At 34.1% G+C, this 16,080-nt stretch overlaps 1 protein-coding gene and 1 non-coding gene across 3 annotated transcripts; both read left to right on the forward strand.

Moving 5' to 3' along the window:
* The first annotated feature begins 762 nt into the window (after positions 1-762).
* Positions 763-13,065, forward strand: LOC11434467 (TNF receptor-associated factor homolog 1b). Of its 2 annotated transcripts, XM_024775052.2 has the most exons (14): positions 787-909; positions 1,464-1,669; positions 1,759-1,967; positions 2,054-2,165; positions 2,581-2,669; positions 2,785-2,853; positions 2,940-3,072; positions 5,091-5,249; positions 6,460-6,808; positions 7,264-7,376; positions 9,414-9,564; positions 10,209-10,681; positions 10,765-10,960; positions 11,396-13,065. In XM_024775052.2, exons 3-14 carry the CDS (start codon positions 1,802-1,804, stop codon positions 12,794-12,796), a joined length of 3,411 nt encoding a protein of 1,136 aa, XP_024630820.1. In that variant the 5' UTR covers positions 787-909; positions 1,464-1,669; positions 1,759-1,801; the 3' UTR covers positions 12,797-13,065. The 2 variants fall into 2 exon arrangements, with proteins under 2 accessions (XP_003590107.1, XP_024630820.1); XM_003590059.4 differs by lacking the exon at positions 1,464-1,669 and having other exon boundaries at positions 763-909.
* A 1,597-nt stretch (positions 13,066-14,662) lies between these two features.
* TRNAQ-UUG (transfer RNA glutamine (anticodon UUG)) lies at positions 14,663-14,734 on the forward strand. The gene has a single exon. It is a non-coding gene; the product is annotated as a tRNA-Gln (tRNA).
* Positions 14,735-16,080: the final 1,346 nt, after the last annotated feature.

A 16,080-nucleotide genomic window follows, 5' to 3' on the forward strand; every position in this document is an offset into this window, starting at 1 on the left:
CTAAGGGCCAAAACCCATCTTCAACATACCTTCCATCTGGTACACCTAATCTATTCGATTACAAGCCTCACTAATATCCAACTTTAATGCTACATTACGATCATTACCACGCTTCTTAAGCTTCATGTGATGCACCACTTTAATTTTTTTTGATAAGATGCACCACTTTAATTGTTACCATTGCATTATTAAGAATTAACCTTTTAGCAAAAGAATTAACCTCTCTCTTAAAAAAAAACTGATTATCATAAATACATTTATGCAACAATCTCTTCAACCTATTAGCAAGCATCTTTGCAACAACTTGCACAATCCAACACATTATAAAATACAATTGGTCATCGGTCTTTCATCGTCGCACAACACTGTAATATTCTGTCACCCTAAAAGATAAACTTGAAATTTAATTTCGGCTTTACTTTTTTTTTTGGTCTTAGATGAATTCACTGAAAATAAACTCACACACAACTGTGAGGTCCCAGATTTGAACTCGAACCATGACGTCCGACCTTACAATTTCGGCATTTGCCAGTTGAGCTAAGACTTATAAACATTTCGGCTTTACTTTACTTTTTTTTTCCTTGTTACTTTGTACTAACACTACCAAAAAAATAAATAATAATACTGTTATAGATAATAATAAAAAAAAAAATAAAGACAAAAAAGCATCCTTAACAAAAAAAAGACAAACAAAGTAGAAAAAAAAAAAAATAAAAAAAAAATAAAGACAAACAAAGTAGAAAAATAAATAGCAATTTTCAATATTTTTTGTTTGGGTAATGCGAATGCCTTTGTTCTCCGTTATTCATCTTCTTTTTCTTTCTATCAATTTTCTCTCTCATCCCATTTTCTCTCTCTAAAATCTCAGGATTCTCACGCCGCTATTGTCATCTCCTCCTTCGATTCCAGGTTCGCTCTCTCTATCTTCGATCCATTCATTCCCACCCCAATTTTTCAATTCCACTTTTTCCATTTCATTCCATCAATTTTTTCGGGGTTTTTCAATTCCACTTCATTTCTTCGATTTCGATCAATTTTTCTCATTCAAATCGTTTCCTTAGATCTTATTCGCTTTTACTGTATTCATTCTTATTATGAATTTTCAGTTTTCACTTTCATGCAATTTGCGTTAGTAACTGTTTTTTGTGTTAATTTAATTTGATTTGTTTTGGGTTTAATTTTTAAAAAATTTCAATCTATATTTTAGGGTTTAATTCATGGGTTTTTTGGGTTAATATTTTTAGTTAGGTTTTTGGGTTCAATAGTATTAGAAATGAATTATTTTTAGGTTATCTTAAATTATCATGTGCTGATTTCATTTGATGAATTGTTACCATTTGAATTTGAATTTGTTGTGTACTTATAATTAATTTTTCTGCCACAATGTGTGCTTATAGTTAATTTTTCATGTGGTGCTGTTAATTTATAATTGTAAGTAGTAGAAGTTGACTTTTTGTAATCAGTACGTAGGATCTATGAAGCAGGGACAGGTTGACACGACATAATTTTTAAATGAATTAATTGAACAAAATTACATGCCAGTGTCATGTCGGTGACACAGACACATGTTGAACACTGGACACACCTTCAATCAGAAGTGTCGATGCTACAGTGTAGGATTTTTTGCGATGCAGTTGGAAATGTTTGCATGATTTATTTATGCGAAAAGGTTGTTTGAATGGTTTACTATGATATAACACAATGTGGGGTTTTAGGGTATTGATTTCGGTGCTTTGTTTTTGTGATTCTATGCTGCAGCTGTTATAAGAAGAGTGTTAGTGAAATAGTGCTTGATCAAGAAATGGCTGGGGTTGCGAGTGAGGAATCTGGAGCGGGAAAGTCTGTGGAGGGAAGTTATAGTGGGCACCGTGGGGAAGAGTTGGCAGAATGGCGATCTTCTGAGCAGGTGGAAAATGGAATTCCGTCGACTTCACCTCCTTACTGGGACACCGACGAGGATGATGATGGTAGTGAATTTACAATTGTTAGAATTAGTTTTCTATCAACAGTTGTTTAAAATCTAATGTTTTTTTATTTTTTTTCCATTTAACAGGACCAAAACCATCGGAGTTGTATGGAAAATATACTTGGAAGATAGAAAACTTTTCAAAGATTACCAAAAGGGAACTTCGTAGTAATGCATTTGAAGTTGGCAACTATAAGTGGTATGCGGCTTTCGATAAACTTATTGGCATACATGTTTATGAACATTTTGTAACCAGATAAACCATTGCGTCTTTTGTCATTCATGTTGTTGTTTCATGAATCTATGAGTATTGACAATTAATTGTTTGTGAAATGCATTTATCTATACACATCTCTGTTAAGAGGGAAAACTATTGGTTTGGGTTACTTAGTGTTTCCTATACATTATGACTTTGTAACCATCTAATTTGTTAAATAAGGGGAATATACTTTACTTGATTTGTGAAAGGTGCATTATATATCAGAAGTAAGTAGAATACAATGACATAATTAACATACCTGATTGCATATGTTACTGAGACATTCCTTAAGATTTGACAGATACCATGCTTTATAGTTGGGGTTTGGATCTAATGGTGATGTAATATATGGCAGGTATATTTTAATTTACCCACAAGGTTGTGATGTATGCAATCATCTCTCTCTGTTTCTTTGTGTTGCTAATCATGACAAACTTCTTCCAGGTTTGATTCTTGAATTTTCACATTGCATTTATGATTTTTTAGTTTTCCTAGCTACTCTTAATCCAACAATACTTGACTTCTTTTATATTTACCCTTCCTTTTGTGGGCAATGCAGGATGGAGTCATTTTGCACAATTTACAATAGCTGTGGTTAACAAAGACGCCAAGAAATCAAAATATTCTGGTCCGTTAGTAAATAATTACCTTAGTTATTGGAGTTACAGTTTTTTGAAACAGCATTATTAACCTATTTTACCTGAAATTTTTTAGATACATTGCACCGGTTTTGGAAGAAAGAGCATGACTGGGGATGGAAAAAGTTTATGGAGATTTCGAAGGTGAGAGACGGCTTTGTTGACGAGTCTGACAACCTGATAATAAAAGCTCAAGTTCAAGTCATTAGGTTGGTGTTCTATATGCTTAATTTTTTAAGTTATTTATATATACAATATTACAAATATGCATCTCCGTGTATGCATGTGTTTTTGACTTTGTTACTTATCTGGAAAGAAGAAAACACGAATGTTCTCTAATCTACTAGTGTGAGCGACTCTTCCTTTTTTGAATGCAGTTTATTTGAAATCTTATAGCTAGCAAGAAACGATACTCTTTCTTTGTTGAAATCTTCTGAATAGTTTTTTGCGAAGTAGGTTATGAATACCTTCATATCATTGTTTTAACATTCATCTCTGGGATTGTAAACCCCAGATCTCATTTTTGTTATTTTGCAACCCAGCAGTATTTTCAATGACATTGTTTTCGCAAATACTTTGACTTAGTATGTACCTACATCTACTTAAGAGTAAGGATTTCTATTTTCTTTAGGTCTATTAGGTATTGTTCTTTTTTGGTAAACCCCATGTTCTGTCATGTTGTGTTTTATATTCGAACAAAATTGCCCAAGAGTGTAACCTTTTGCAGCTAGCAGCTTCAACTCTGAAGAGAGATGAAATTCCTATTTTATCCTCCATTTTCTCCATTGGCTACTAATTTCTGGGGAGATGAAATTAGTCTCCCTGCATTTATCAATAAAACCCCATAGGCCGTAAGGCAACCTTTTGTTTGCACACCAGTGTTCTTCCTACACATTTTCCAACTACTTCCCTCAAGCAATTTTAGGCCAAATCCTTCTTTTTCTGTTTTCAAATAAACCAGCATTTGTTCTTAGGTCTTGTCGCTGCCGCCTCTGTTTCACATACCTTAGTCATTCATAGCTTCTTTCTGTTGCACATAGCTCTATTTCTTTAACTAGTGATGGGGTGTGCACTACCTGTTTCTTTCCCTTATTCTTGAATTTTTTTCGTTGCTGACATATTAATGTTGTGTAGATTGATAGTGATTGTATGTCAGGACTATGGCTTTTGTTTATTAATTATGAATCTCTGTAGTTATGGGAAATTTTTTATTTGACCATTTGTATTTACGAGTATAATTTTTTAATCCCGTATCCATAATCTTCAATACAGCCGTAATCTAATGATCCATTATATTGTTTTTGGAATCAGCTGCTCTGTGCTGCTGTCCAGGATTGACTGACCTATAACTATCTAATGTGGACTGTTGTTGGATTTTGTTTAATACGCGTTAATGTGAAATTACAAAATGAGGCCAAAATTTTAAAGGGCTTACAACATGTACGACATTTAAGTGTTTTTATATATAAGGTGTTTTTAAAATGATTTAAATTTAGCTTACAACATGTTGTAAGCTTTAAATTTAGCTTTAAAATGATTTCTATCTCATTAGATATCCTTGTTGAAGCGGTGAACTGGTGTTTCCCTTAAGTTGACTTACTATAATAGGTTAATGAATAGCACTCTAGGATGTTTAGAAGAATTACACGCATGTCCCCCACATATCTTGTTACATTGGTTACCCAATGCATACCAAAGTCACCCACTATTTTATTATATTCTGATGGTTATTCCTGTGGAGGAGCTTCAAATAACCAGTTTTTATCGTTAACACCCTAAAGACTGCCAATTAGTAATTGGCGTTTTAAACAGATATTCTGGGTTCCTTCTTCAGAAGCTTTAAATTTAGCTTTAAAATGATTTCTATCTCCTTCAAAGATTTTTTATTTTTGCTGAAAATTGTTATCCTATTGGAAGGATATAAAAACATTTTCTATGACGTGTTTAAGTTTGTTCTGCTCGACCTAGGTAAACCTCTGCTAACAGATGTACACAGCAGATTGACTGTTGTATGTTGGTTCGTTTGGTTGTAATTTTGTGAGGCTCTCCTGCTTTCTGGTGTTTAAATTAATATACTCTTGATCACGATATAACACCTACCTTTCTGAAACTATGCTGCTGTTGGATTATATCTTTTTACTTTCTTAATTGCTTTTATTTGCATTAGTGCAACGTGCTTTGTAGCTTTTCATTCAGATGTATGACCATATGTTTTTTTAATGCACAGGGAAAAAGCTGACAGGCCTTTTCGTTGCCTTGATTGCCAGTATAGGAGAGAGCTTGTTAGGGTCTATTTGACAAATGTAGAACAAATTTGTCGGCGTTTTGTGGAGGAGAGAAGAAGCAAGCTTGGGAAGCTGATAGAGGATAAAGCTAAGTGGTCAAGGTATTTTGTATTCATTAGTATTACCTTTTGAAATATATAAATAGGGAGCTTATCAAGTGAGAAGAGTGGAGTGTCTTATTGTGAGAGATGGGGGTTAAATAGTCACCATTGTACTAAAATGAAAGGTCCAGATGCAATTTCAATTTTAAACTGAACGTTGTTCTTCTCTTTTGTATATCCACTCGCTTCCTCCCCTCTCTGCACCATTTCTCATTTGCGGTTCTACTACAATTTTGTTTTCGAAAATGACTTCTCGAAGTCATTTTTCTGTCTGGTGATGCGTGTTATTGTTCTTGCCATATTTTCCTGATCTTGATTACTGAAAGTATTTTTGTGTTTTTCTTTCAAATTTTTTGACTGCATAAAATTTTGACCATTAGTAGAACAAGCATGTGCGAATCTTGTCAGGTTTCCATGAACCCCACACTTGAGGCTTGACCACCTAAAATGAAATCAACCACACTTTTTTTATAATCTGATTGAAAAAACTGAAAAATTTGAGAGACAACTGTGCATGAATTGCGTACAATGAATTGGACGTGAGTAAAAAGGGGGATGTCCGAGAGAGATGGCGTAGCACCCAATATATATTTATTATTTAAAAGGGAATTTGATCCGGATAGTTACTTTACATCCTATTTACATCCTATTGTTTATATTTTCCGCTCTCATCTCTCACAATAAGACGCTACTCTTACTTGATATGCCCTCTCTCTATATGGAATATCAATTATCTCCTTATGTCTGCTGTTATTCTTTATCTTGATCAAAAGTGTAACCTAAAACGTGAGGATTTTTAAATTATTATCTTTTCATACTCTGTGATCATCAGCACTTTATTACTTGATGTTTTAAATCATTTAAGTTAATTATCCTTTAATCTAGGAAAGTAAAAAGTGTTAGTTATGCGTGGTAGGAAAGAAATCAATACAGAAGGGTAGCACTGTAGTTTAGTCTTGTAGCGTGACAATAGTCAGATGCACTCTAGGCAACTTTGTGTAATCTTATGCCTGTTTTCATGTATATGAAGATTTACTTGTATATTATATATTATTATATTCTACATTCCATGGAAAGTTTAATAGGGTATACACTGTTTATCCTATTTGATATATTATCATACTAGGATTCTTTATTACTTACATCAGATCTTGAAATTTTGGTTCATATTTTGCTGGATAAATTAAATATGGATTTGCAATGTTTGCAGCTTCTGTAAATTTTGGCGAGAAATTGACCAAACTTCTAGGCGCCGCATGTCTAGGGAAAAAACAGATGTAATTTTGAAAGTAGTAGTAAAACACTTCTTTATAGAGAAAGAAGTGACCTCTACTTTGGTGATGGACTCCTTATATAGTGGATTGAAGGCTCTTGAAGGCCAGACCAAGTCCAAGAAAGGTAGGGTAAAATTGTTGGACGCTGAAGAAATGCCAGCTCCAATTGTCCGTGCTGAGAAAGATATGTTTGTACTGGTGGATGATGTTCTATTGTTACTTGAGAGGGCTGCTATAGAACCTCTCCCTCCTAAAGATGAGAAAGGTCCTCAAAATCGCACAAAGGTGAGAAATTGTTTGTGTTGGTTAATTGATTGGAATTATGTTGATAGCGGGCGACACAGGGAAGACTTGGGAAGAAAAGACACATGATAAAAATTAATGTGATTCAATCATAACAAACAATAACAGCAATACTTCCAACAACCCTGATAGTGTTTATGTATTGATGATAGAAAATTTTAAAGAACTAACCGAGCAAGAAATTACGTAAAGGCGGAAAACTAAAGATCTATCCCATAAACGACAGGCCCCATTGTTTTAAATTTTTTAGTTAACTTCTGTCAGCTGGTTAGCATAATCTACAAACTAGGCCTAGTTGGCTATGACCAAATTGCACATGTAGAGTGGTATTCTTGTCACCTGGGAAGTTGTTGTCAATGGATATTGGTATATTTTGGTTTTGTAGTTTCAAAACTCTTTTGATTGCTAAGAACCTTGTGTTCGCCTATTTTTGGCAGGATGGAAACTCTGGGGATGACTTCAATAAAGAATCTATAGAGCGTGATGAAAGGCGTCTCACAGAATTGGGTCGTAGGACTCTGGAAATATTTGTCCTTGCCCACGTATTCAGGTATTATATACAATTAGTTCTGGTGGGAAAAGGCTTGGTTCTTCTTGTTGTTGCCGCTGTATATTTGTTGATAATACTCTTACTCGAATAAAGATTTCAGTATTGTATTTTGTTGAGAGGATTAAGTTTTTATACGGTGACTGTTAGGCGATTTTCTGTTCAAAGTAGCTGTGAGTACTTGGCAAGTTAGTATGGACTTGTGTGATCGATTTCTTATCATGCCAACAAATGTTGTCTAGGTCATCTGTTGCAAATTACAAAGAGCGTGTTTGGTTCTCCGTGTTGCTTCCTTTTAATAGAATATTTTGTATGTTCACTTTCTATATTGAATCCTGTAGTGAAACTGTGAAAGTATGTTCACATCCAAATGAAAGAACCATTTTCTTCCCATATGTCCAATATATGCTACATCCAGTCCAGTCCGTCATCTCCATTCTCGTTAAAAATCAAAGTAGACATTTTTTTGTTCATTGTATGTTTCTCATTTCTTTCTCTCATTTATATATATATATTATGTTGAGGAGGGATCAAAATACATCAATGCAAAACTTGTGTAAAGTTACACCACTCAACAAGTTTTTATTGGATACATAATTTATATAACTCACCATTGGATTGAAAGATATACATCATTTATATAAAATTTTATATTACACTGAAATTATTTGATATGTTATTAAGATGCACAAAGGTTAACAGTATTCAGTAAAAGCAGTTAAGACATTTATCTTTATGACATCTCAGTGACATATCAAATGACTTCAAATTTATGTAAACTTTGAGATGATCTATATGATATAAAATTTCAATCTAATGGTGAGTTTTACAAAATATATATCCGATAATAACTAGTTAAATATATTAAGAATAAAACTATATTCATGTGTTCATTTAAGTTTTAAAATAAGAAAAAGTAAATAAAATCCAGTACAAGAAATTAATAAGTAGATGCATTAGGAATAAAATTCATGCGATTATTTAAATTTAAAATTTATTAAATATTAATAAATAAGATAGGATCAAGTTGAAGAAATTAATTAGTAGATGTTTTATCTTGTTATTATGTAATTTCATCCAAATTGAATTAGATTTTTTCCATGCAGTATGTTTTTTCGTCTTACTTCTGTTGCAAATTATTATTTGTTTTTTCAACAAACTGATATAAAAAATATAATTTGACACTTACACATACACTTTTTAAGTATAATTTTACATTCAAAAGTACTTTTTATAAATATCAAAACATTTTTTTTTTTGTCAGATATATATGTTTGAGGAAAAGTATCCAAACATAACCCCACTTAATAGCAAACTCAATTTTAACCAAAAGAATGCTTGCAAAATGAAGTTTAATCGATATTACGTTTGCATATTTTAATAGAAACATGCAAAAAATTGTTAGTCTTTGTTTCAGTATGATGTCAAATTGTCAACTTCTTTTTCGGAATCTTGTCCATTCAAATTTCAAACTGTGATTCATGGTAGCATGAAAAAAACTTACCGCAAAAGTTCCACTACTAACCGTGAGACATAAGGGGCTTTCAGCCTGTTAATGCTAACTACTAACAACCTTGGTTTCACTACATGACATTCTGAAGCATTAGTGTGTAGTTTGTGCTATTTATTATACTGATACTGAGTTTGGATAGATGGACAACCATGGGACATGATTTGGACGATATGAAATGATATGTGGCTAGGCTTTTGGCTTTGATATCCGATAGTTTGATACATATGCCTGTGCGATTAATTTTACTGTGGATGAAAGTTTATCCATAAGCATGTAGTGCAGTATCATTGTCTACACGAAATTGATTCGATGCTTGTTAACATCTTGCAACCTGAGCTTTGTGTAGTTGTAATATGAGGCGTTGATGTATGAATGATAAAACAAGACATGCTTAACTTTATTTTGGTATGTAAGGTGTTTATTATGTTTGTACTGATTATTTTCTTAATCTTTGTTTACTTGTAAGTATAGACTGTGTAAGCTGTTAATGGATTAGGTTATCCTAACCATCTACCTAATGAATGCAGCAATAAAATTGAGGTTTCTTACCAGGAAGCCGTTGCTCTGAAGAGACAAGAAGAGCTCATCCGTGAAGAAGAGGCAGCATGGCTGGCTGAAACTGAACAGAAAGCAAAACGTGGAGTTAGTGAGAGGGAAAAGAAGGCAAAGAAGAAACAGGTGTGGCATCTAAATTCATCATCAAGGGATCTCTGATATCCTGAAATTGTTTTCACATAAGTACTGCATTTTGTGGTTGTCCTGATAACAAATTGGGTTTATACTAAATCATCTAAGATTCAAGATCAAATAATTCATATGATTTCCTCTACAGAACATGGATCGTAAATTACATCTATAAAATCAAAACATTTAGTAACATTGTAATGCAATTGTTTTATTATTATTTTAAAGAAATGATCTAGTTCTGATATATGATATTTGCTATGACTTGAGTTTATAATTTATTGAAACCCGAATCTATGGCATATTAGTTTTTAATGAGGTTGGGCATACATGATTTTCTTCTGTCTATCTTCGATGTACATGTTTATGATCCTTTACTTATTTTCCAACCTTGTATTCCCATAAAATAGCTTAGGTGACAAGCCAATTGATATTCTTCTGGCTAATTATTCCTTCAACGGAAATATCTTCCCATCAATTTAGTAATTATAACTTCCCAGCTTCTTCTTCATGTCCCCTTTCCCGTAGCATACATGCTACTAGTGGGATTAAAGGACGTCATAATACACGGGGTTTGTGAGAGTAGTTCTGGGTTTTCCTCTTGAACTGCTGACAGAACTTGTTTCTTGTCACTCCAGGCCAAACAAAAACGAAACAACCGTAAAGGAAAGGATAAAAGTAAGGATGAAAGGCCTACTGTGGCAGTACATGACAAGCAGCAAGACAATGGTTCTTATGAGAAAAAGGATTCTAACTTGGATGAGGTTCAAACTCTGGATGAAAAGCTTGATGCCCTGGAAGTTGTTTCTGATTTGTCTGATTCTGTGGTAGGAGTTGACGAAGTTATTCAGCCTGATTCAGAAGAGAGAGATGCAAGTCCTGTTAATTGGGATACTGATGCATCGGAAGCTCATCCTTCAACTGAGGCTATTAGCAATGGTATAGATGGTCTTGCACCTGTGCAAAATGGAATGGCCGAGAAAAGGAGCAGTTCAGTGATAGATGACAGTTCTTCGACATGCTCTACTGATTCGTTGCCTTCAGTGGTGATGAATGATCCCTACAAGGGGAACTCCTTTTCAAATTACAAAGTCCAGAAATCGCCTAGCAGGTAAGTTTATGCATTGTTTCTTTCACGGGGATGAATGTTAAAGTTGTTTTGTATTAATTTAATTTTCCACCTTTTGTCTGTAGAGGTAAGAACCAAGTAAAAGCATCATGTAATGGGAGTAATTGGACAGCTGAAATGGACAGTCAGGCATCTGGTTCAGCTTCAAATGCTGTTGATATTAACGAGTCTGGAAGTGGTAAGGTAGGTGAATCTGAGTCCGAGGGTGCAATCTGCTTACAGGATCGGTTGAAGTGGCTCAACAAGCCTGTTGCCAGAAAGGTTTTTCTCTTAAAGCTCATGCTCATGATTTTCTTTCATGCTACATGTTACTTTCTCATGTTTGATAATAATACTTGAATTTTCCCAGTTTCTTTTTTACCTGTCATGAATTATCTATCTCAAAAGCTTAAGCTATTGGGCGAGATACTGAATTATCTATCGGTAATCTAATATTGAAAGAGGCTGCGCAATCGTACTCATTTTCACATTTTGCAGCTTTTCATTCCTTACTTTATTTTACACGTGCTGCTTTTATGTAGCATAGGGATCTGTACTTACTTCTTCTTGAAGGGTGGGAGATTGGGTTTGGAATTGATGTAAACTTCATGATTACATGTTTAGTCATTTTTAAAGATGTCCTTTGACTTACCTTTTCCTTTTAGTGCAATTTCAATGCGAACATGATTTAATTGGTGATGCTCTTCTATTTGATAGGAAGAGGAAGTTCTTTTACCGCAAAAGAAACAAAACATTAAAGAGCAAGTTCATGTTGAAAAACCTGTTGATAATGGGAGTCCACAGAAAGAGATGACATCAGTAGGGCCATCCTCGCCGAGGAGTCCTTCTAGAAACTTACCCTCACCTGTTAATGTCAGGAAAACATCTTTTAGTGTCACACAACAGACAGGTAAAGATACATCTTCATCTTTAACGTCTGCTTCACAACCAACAATTGTGCCTAAAACAGAAATCCAGAAGACTTCACCTCCAAGACCAACCGAAAAACCTATTGCACAAGTGACTATGATGTCAAGGCCTTCCAGTGCTCCTTTGGTTCCTGGTGGTCCCAGGCCAACTACTTCGGTCTCTGTGGTTCAAACAGCTCCGCCTCTTGCACGCTCAGCGAGTGCAACTGGCCGATTGGGTCCTGATCCCTCACCTGCTACTCATAGTAATGTTCCTCAGTCATACAGAAATGCAATGATGGGGAATCAAATAGCTTCAACGACTACCAGTTTCACTCATTCCACCTCTAGTTCAGGAGTAAATCCATCTTCAGGCTATTCACAGCAATCTTTAGTATCATCGCCAATGTTTTTGTCTCAGAGCTCTGAAAATATGGGTTCGATGGCTGGCCAGGCTAGTGTTCCTTTTGGTATGCTTACTCGTGATGTTTTGCAAAATGGGCTGCATTGGATGGAGAGTTCTCAAAGGGAAGCCAGCAGAAGCATGCACTATGAACCATCTTCCCGACTCAATGATGTTCAAAACCTGGACTTGTTCCAGCCAGTAGACAGTAGATCTTTCGATCAACTGCCAAATGAGTTCCAAGCCTGCACATCTAGGCGTCAGAACCAAGGGCTGTTGGCGGATGAGTTCCAAGCCTGCACATCTAGGCGTCAGAACCAAGGGTTGTTGGCGGATGAGTTCCCTCACCTCGATATCATAAATGATCTGCTTGATGATGAGCATGGTATTGGGAACGCAGCCGGGACAAGTTCAGTCTTCCAATCCTTCAATGATGGATCACATATGCTAAATCGACAGTTCACTTTTCCAGGAAACTTGGATACAAATGATGATTTGGGATCCTCAACCAGTTCTTGTAGGTTTGAGAGATCACGAAGCTACCATGATCCTGGGTTTCAACAAGGGTATAACCCCTCTAGGGGACATTTTGACTCAATGAGGGATTATCATCCACAAGCAAGCACACTATATGGAAATGGAAAAGTAGATGGGTTGGTTCCAAACCAATGGCAGATGGCTGGTTCTGATCTATCTTATCTTGGCTTGAGAAATCCAGACATTGATGGTTACTCATACTATCAAGATTACTCGAATTTGACTGGTGTCAATGGTTATACAGTATTCAGGCCTTCAAATGGTCAGTAGAGGGAAAGGATGGCAACGAATGTAATAATGCGTTTGAGGAAATTGTTGGGTCTGTTTTAGATTGGAGCGAGGTTGTAATCCCCTTGATAAGAAAACATTTTGTAAAGAGTGTTTCTGAGTAATTGTGTTCCAGCTTTCCATGATTTTTTACATGCCATGATCTTCAAGGATTATAGAGACTATTATACATGTTCTTTGAGTGTATTATAAATAATGGATTGAATGTTACAGATCGAAAACAATCATAATCAGGTTTTTTCTTCTTTAAAGTATGCTTTTAATAAACTTCGTGAATTTACAGTGACAATTATGTCTAATTTAAGTCATGCAGATGAGCGCTCACAATTAAAATCAGATATCAATACACGGTTTCTGCAACTAATCAACATTGTCCATTATGTAATGAGGCTTGACATGTTCAAAAATCCTAACCAAATTGTCAAAAACGTTGAAATTGTTAGGATTAACATCATGATTGAGTTTAGAACCCTAGCTCCTCCATTTAGGTGTGAATTTTCAATAATAAATTGTTATTTTGTGTATCTAAAAAAATGAAAATAAAAGAATGATGCTTTGACATTAATTGCTTTATAACAACTTTGAAATTTTTTGTTATAAAAAATGTCACTTTTGCACTTTTTGTCGCAATATAATTGACTTTAACCACTAATACAACCCTTGTTTTTTTACTTTTATTGAAATTCATTATTAATTGAATTTAGTCCACTTAACTACTTTAATAACTACAATTAATAAGAGTATATTAGTAAATGATGGTGGAGTTCAGTGAGTTCAACTAATTGTGAAGTCAAACCACCCCATGAGTCTGATCGGTTTGAGTAATTTCAATTAATAACACTAGTTCAAGTGTTACTTTTCGTACATTATCATGAATTTTATATCAAACCAATTTTAGATCAGGGCATGAAGCATGAAGGTGAAGGTCAGCAACATGGATCATCTCTTGACTCTATTTTATGTTTTATTTAGATTGTGAAACCTGCCAATAGCATTCTACTATACGTGTCCTCGTCGTTGGATCGAATACACATGTCGTTGCTGTCGACTCGGACATCCAAGCTATTATCTGAAATTTACTTTGGTCGCAGGTCCGATAAATAATGGCGACGAAGCTCGTTCAACCCTACATGTTCTAAAGTATCTCTCTATAGCATGCTTTGGTTTTCTCTCATGTCCTTCGTTAAGAAAATTCAGTTTAAAAAGCATAATAAAAATGAACTCAAGTTAAGTGTTTAAACAATCATGATGAATTAAACTTGCAAAGAGTTCATGTACCACATTGGTTTGTTCATGGCTCGATAAAGATACAAAAAATTTCTTAGACAACAGCCATACCTTAAAGTAGACTTCAACTATATTGAAGATATCACCTTCAACTTCAGAAGTTTGTTCACCAAATCAAAGGTAGTGCTCTTGTTTGTTTTTACAAGTTTTGCATAAAGGTCTAAAAGTCCTTTTAAGTTTGTAAAATTGGGATCACCTCGAACATTTTTAAGATAATTCCGAAATTGATAGCGCACCAACTCTTCCGACACGTCCTTAAAATCATTTGGATAAAGCTCGATCATCCTTAATAATTTGTCCACGTTAAAAACTACAAATGATGAAGTTGACTCAAACATGCAACATATATTATAAAATTTCAGTATTCTCTTCATCAAATTTAGCATTGAGTTCTTGCAATTGCAAATCTACAACACTAACAAACAATCATGCTTATAATGATGCAAATTAGAGACACTTGAATCTTGCCACCTAACTTTCTTTTGTTGCACATATGTAGCATCCATATCAAGCACATTAATATCAAACTTATTACAACTTTTAACAACCTTAAATACAATAGGTTCTATGGTGTAGTGGTTAGCACTCTGGACTTTGAATCCAATGACCTGGGTTTGACTCCCGGTAGGACCTACTTTTTTGCTTGTAAAAAAAAAAACCTCAGACACAAGTTTTTTTCCAAACCATCATTCCTAGTTCTTGTAATTCATTTTTGCTATCTTTGACAAGTGACAAAGCATTCAAAAGATCTTGATCATGCCTTTGTAAAACTACATTCAAACTGTTTGTAATGGCGGAGCCAGAAATTTTAGATTGTGGGAACAATATCCATATACTATAATACTAAAAATGTTATTTAAAAAAAAAAAAGAAGCTATATAGTATTGGAGATAGTGCAAGATGAAAGTAAAATAACCACCTTACAGTAATATATAAAATGGAAGTGAAATAATAATACTTTTACAAAATTACTCTTATCAAATATTAATTTATTTACATTTCAATAAATACCAAGTGGAAGTCATTGACTTGAGAATTGAAACAGGAATAGGCTGAGTCAAGTTAGGTTTTACAAATTATTTGTATGTACTTAATATGCCAACTTTATAGGCCTAAAAGACTTTATCTATGGTTTTTGGCGTGACTTTTTAGATAAATAGGCTTCTAAAAAAATATTGGTATTCCCTATTAAAAAAAAAAAAAAAGTCTAGCCTATGTAAGCTAAGTTAAAAGCCGGCTTGACCTATTCTCACATTTACTTGCAAATAATGCAACTATTAGTGTAGAATAAAAAAAAAAAGTGTTCACAATTGCATTGAAAATTAAAATGATGATTTAATTTGATACAAAATTTTATTACAAATGAATCACTTATAGCACAAAAGAAATATATGTTATGATTAATGAATCAATTTATCAATAAATGAAATATTAGTTAATTGGATTAACTTTACTTTAGACAAATGAACTTTTTATTTTTTTTACTAAATAATGGGGGCATGCAGTTTGCTTAACAATAATATTATGTACCAAAATTAATAAGTAGTGGAGGCACATGCCCATACAAGGGTACATGTAGCTCCGCCACTGTTTGTAGTCCCTAAAATCTCAACCATCAGATATAACATGAAGATAAAATCAAATGATTACAACACATCTAGCAAAAATATGGTTTCACCATGTTTATCAAATGGTGTATCATTATGCACTTATTCAATTACCCCAACAATGGAACTATACAAAAGTCATTAAATTACGAAGAGTTTAATGACATGACATCTTACGCTATTTTTAGCATGTTCTTAAATAATTTTCAATGGGTTTTACCAGTAAAACGGAGGAGTATTAGAACAATTGCCTATGATATGGGACATTTGTAATATTTAGGGTTAATAGGCCTTTACCCCCTGTAATGTAGGTCACTTTTGGTTTTGCCCCCTGTAATTATTTTTTCTAGATTTTACCTGTTCTTTTTCTTA

This window comes from Medicago truncatula, chromosome 1, assembly GCF_003473485.1.
Source record: "Medicago truncatula cultivar Jemalong A17 chromosome 1, MtrunA17r5.0-ANR, whole genome shotgun sequence".
NCBI classification, from domain to species: Eukaryota; Viridiplantae; Streptophyta; class Magnoliopsida; order Fabales; family Fabaceae; genus Medicago; species Medicago truncatula.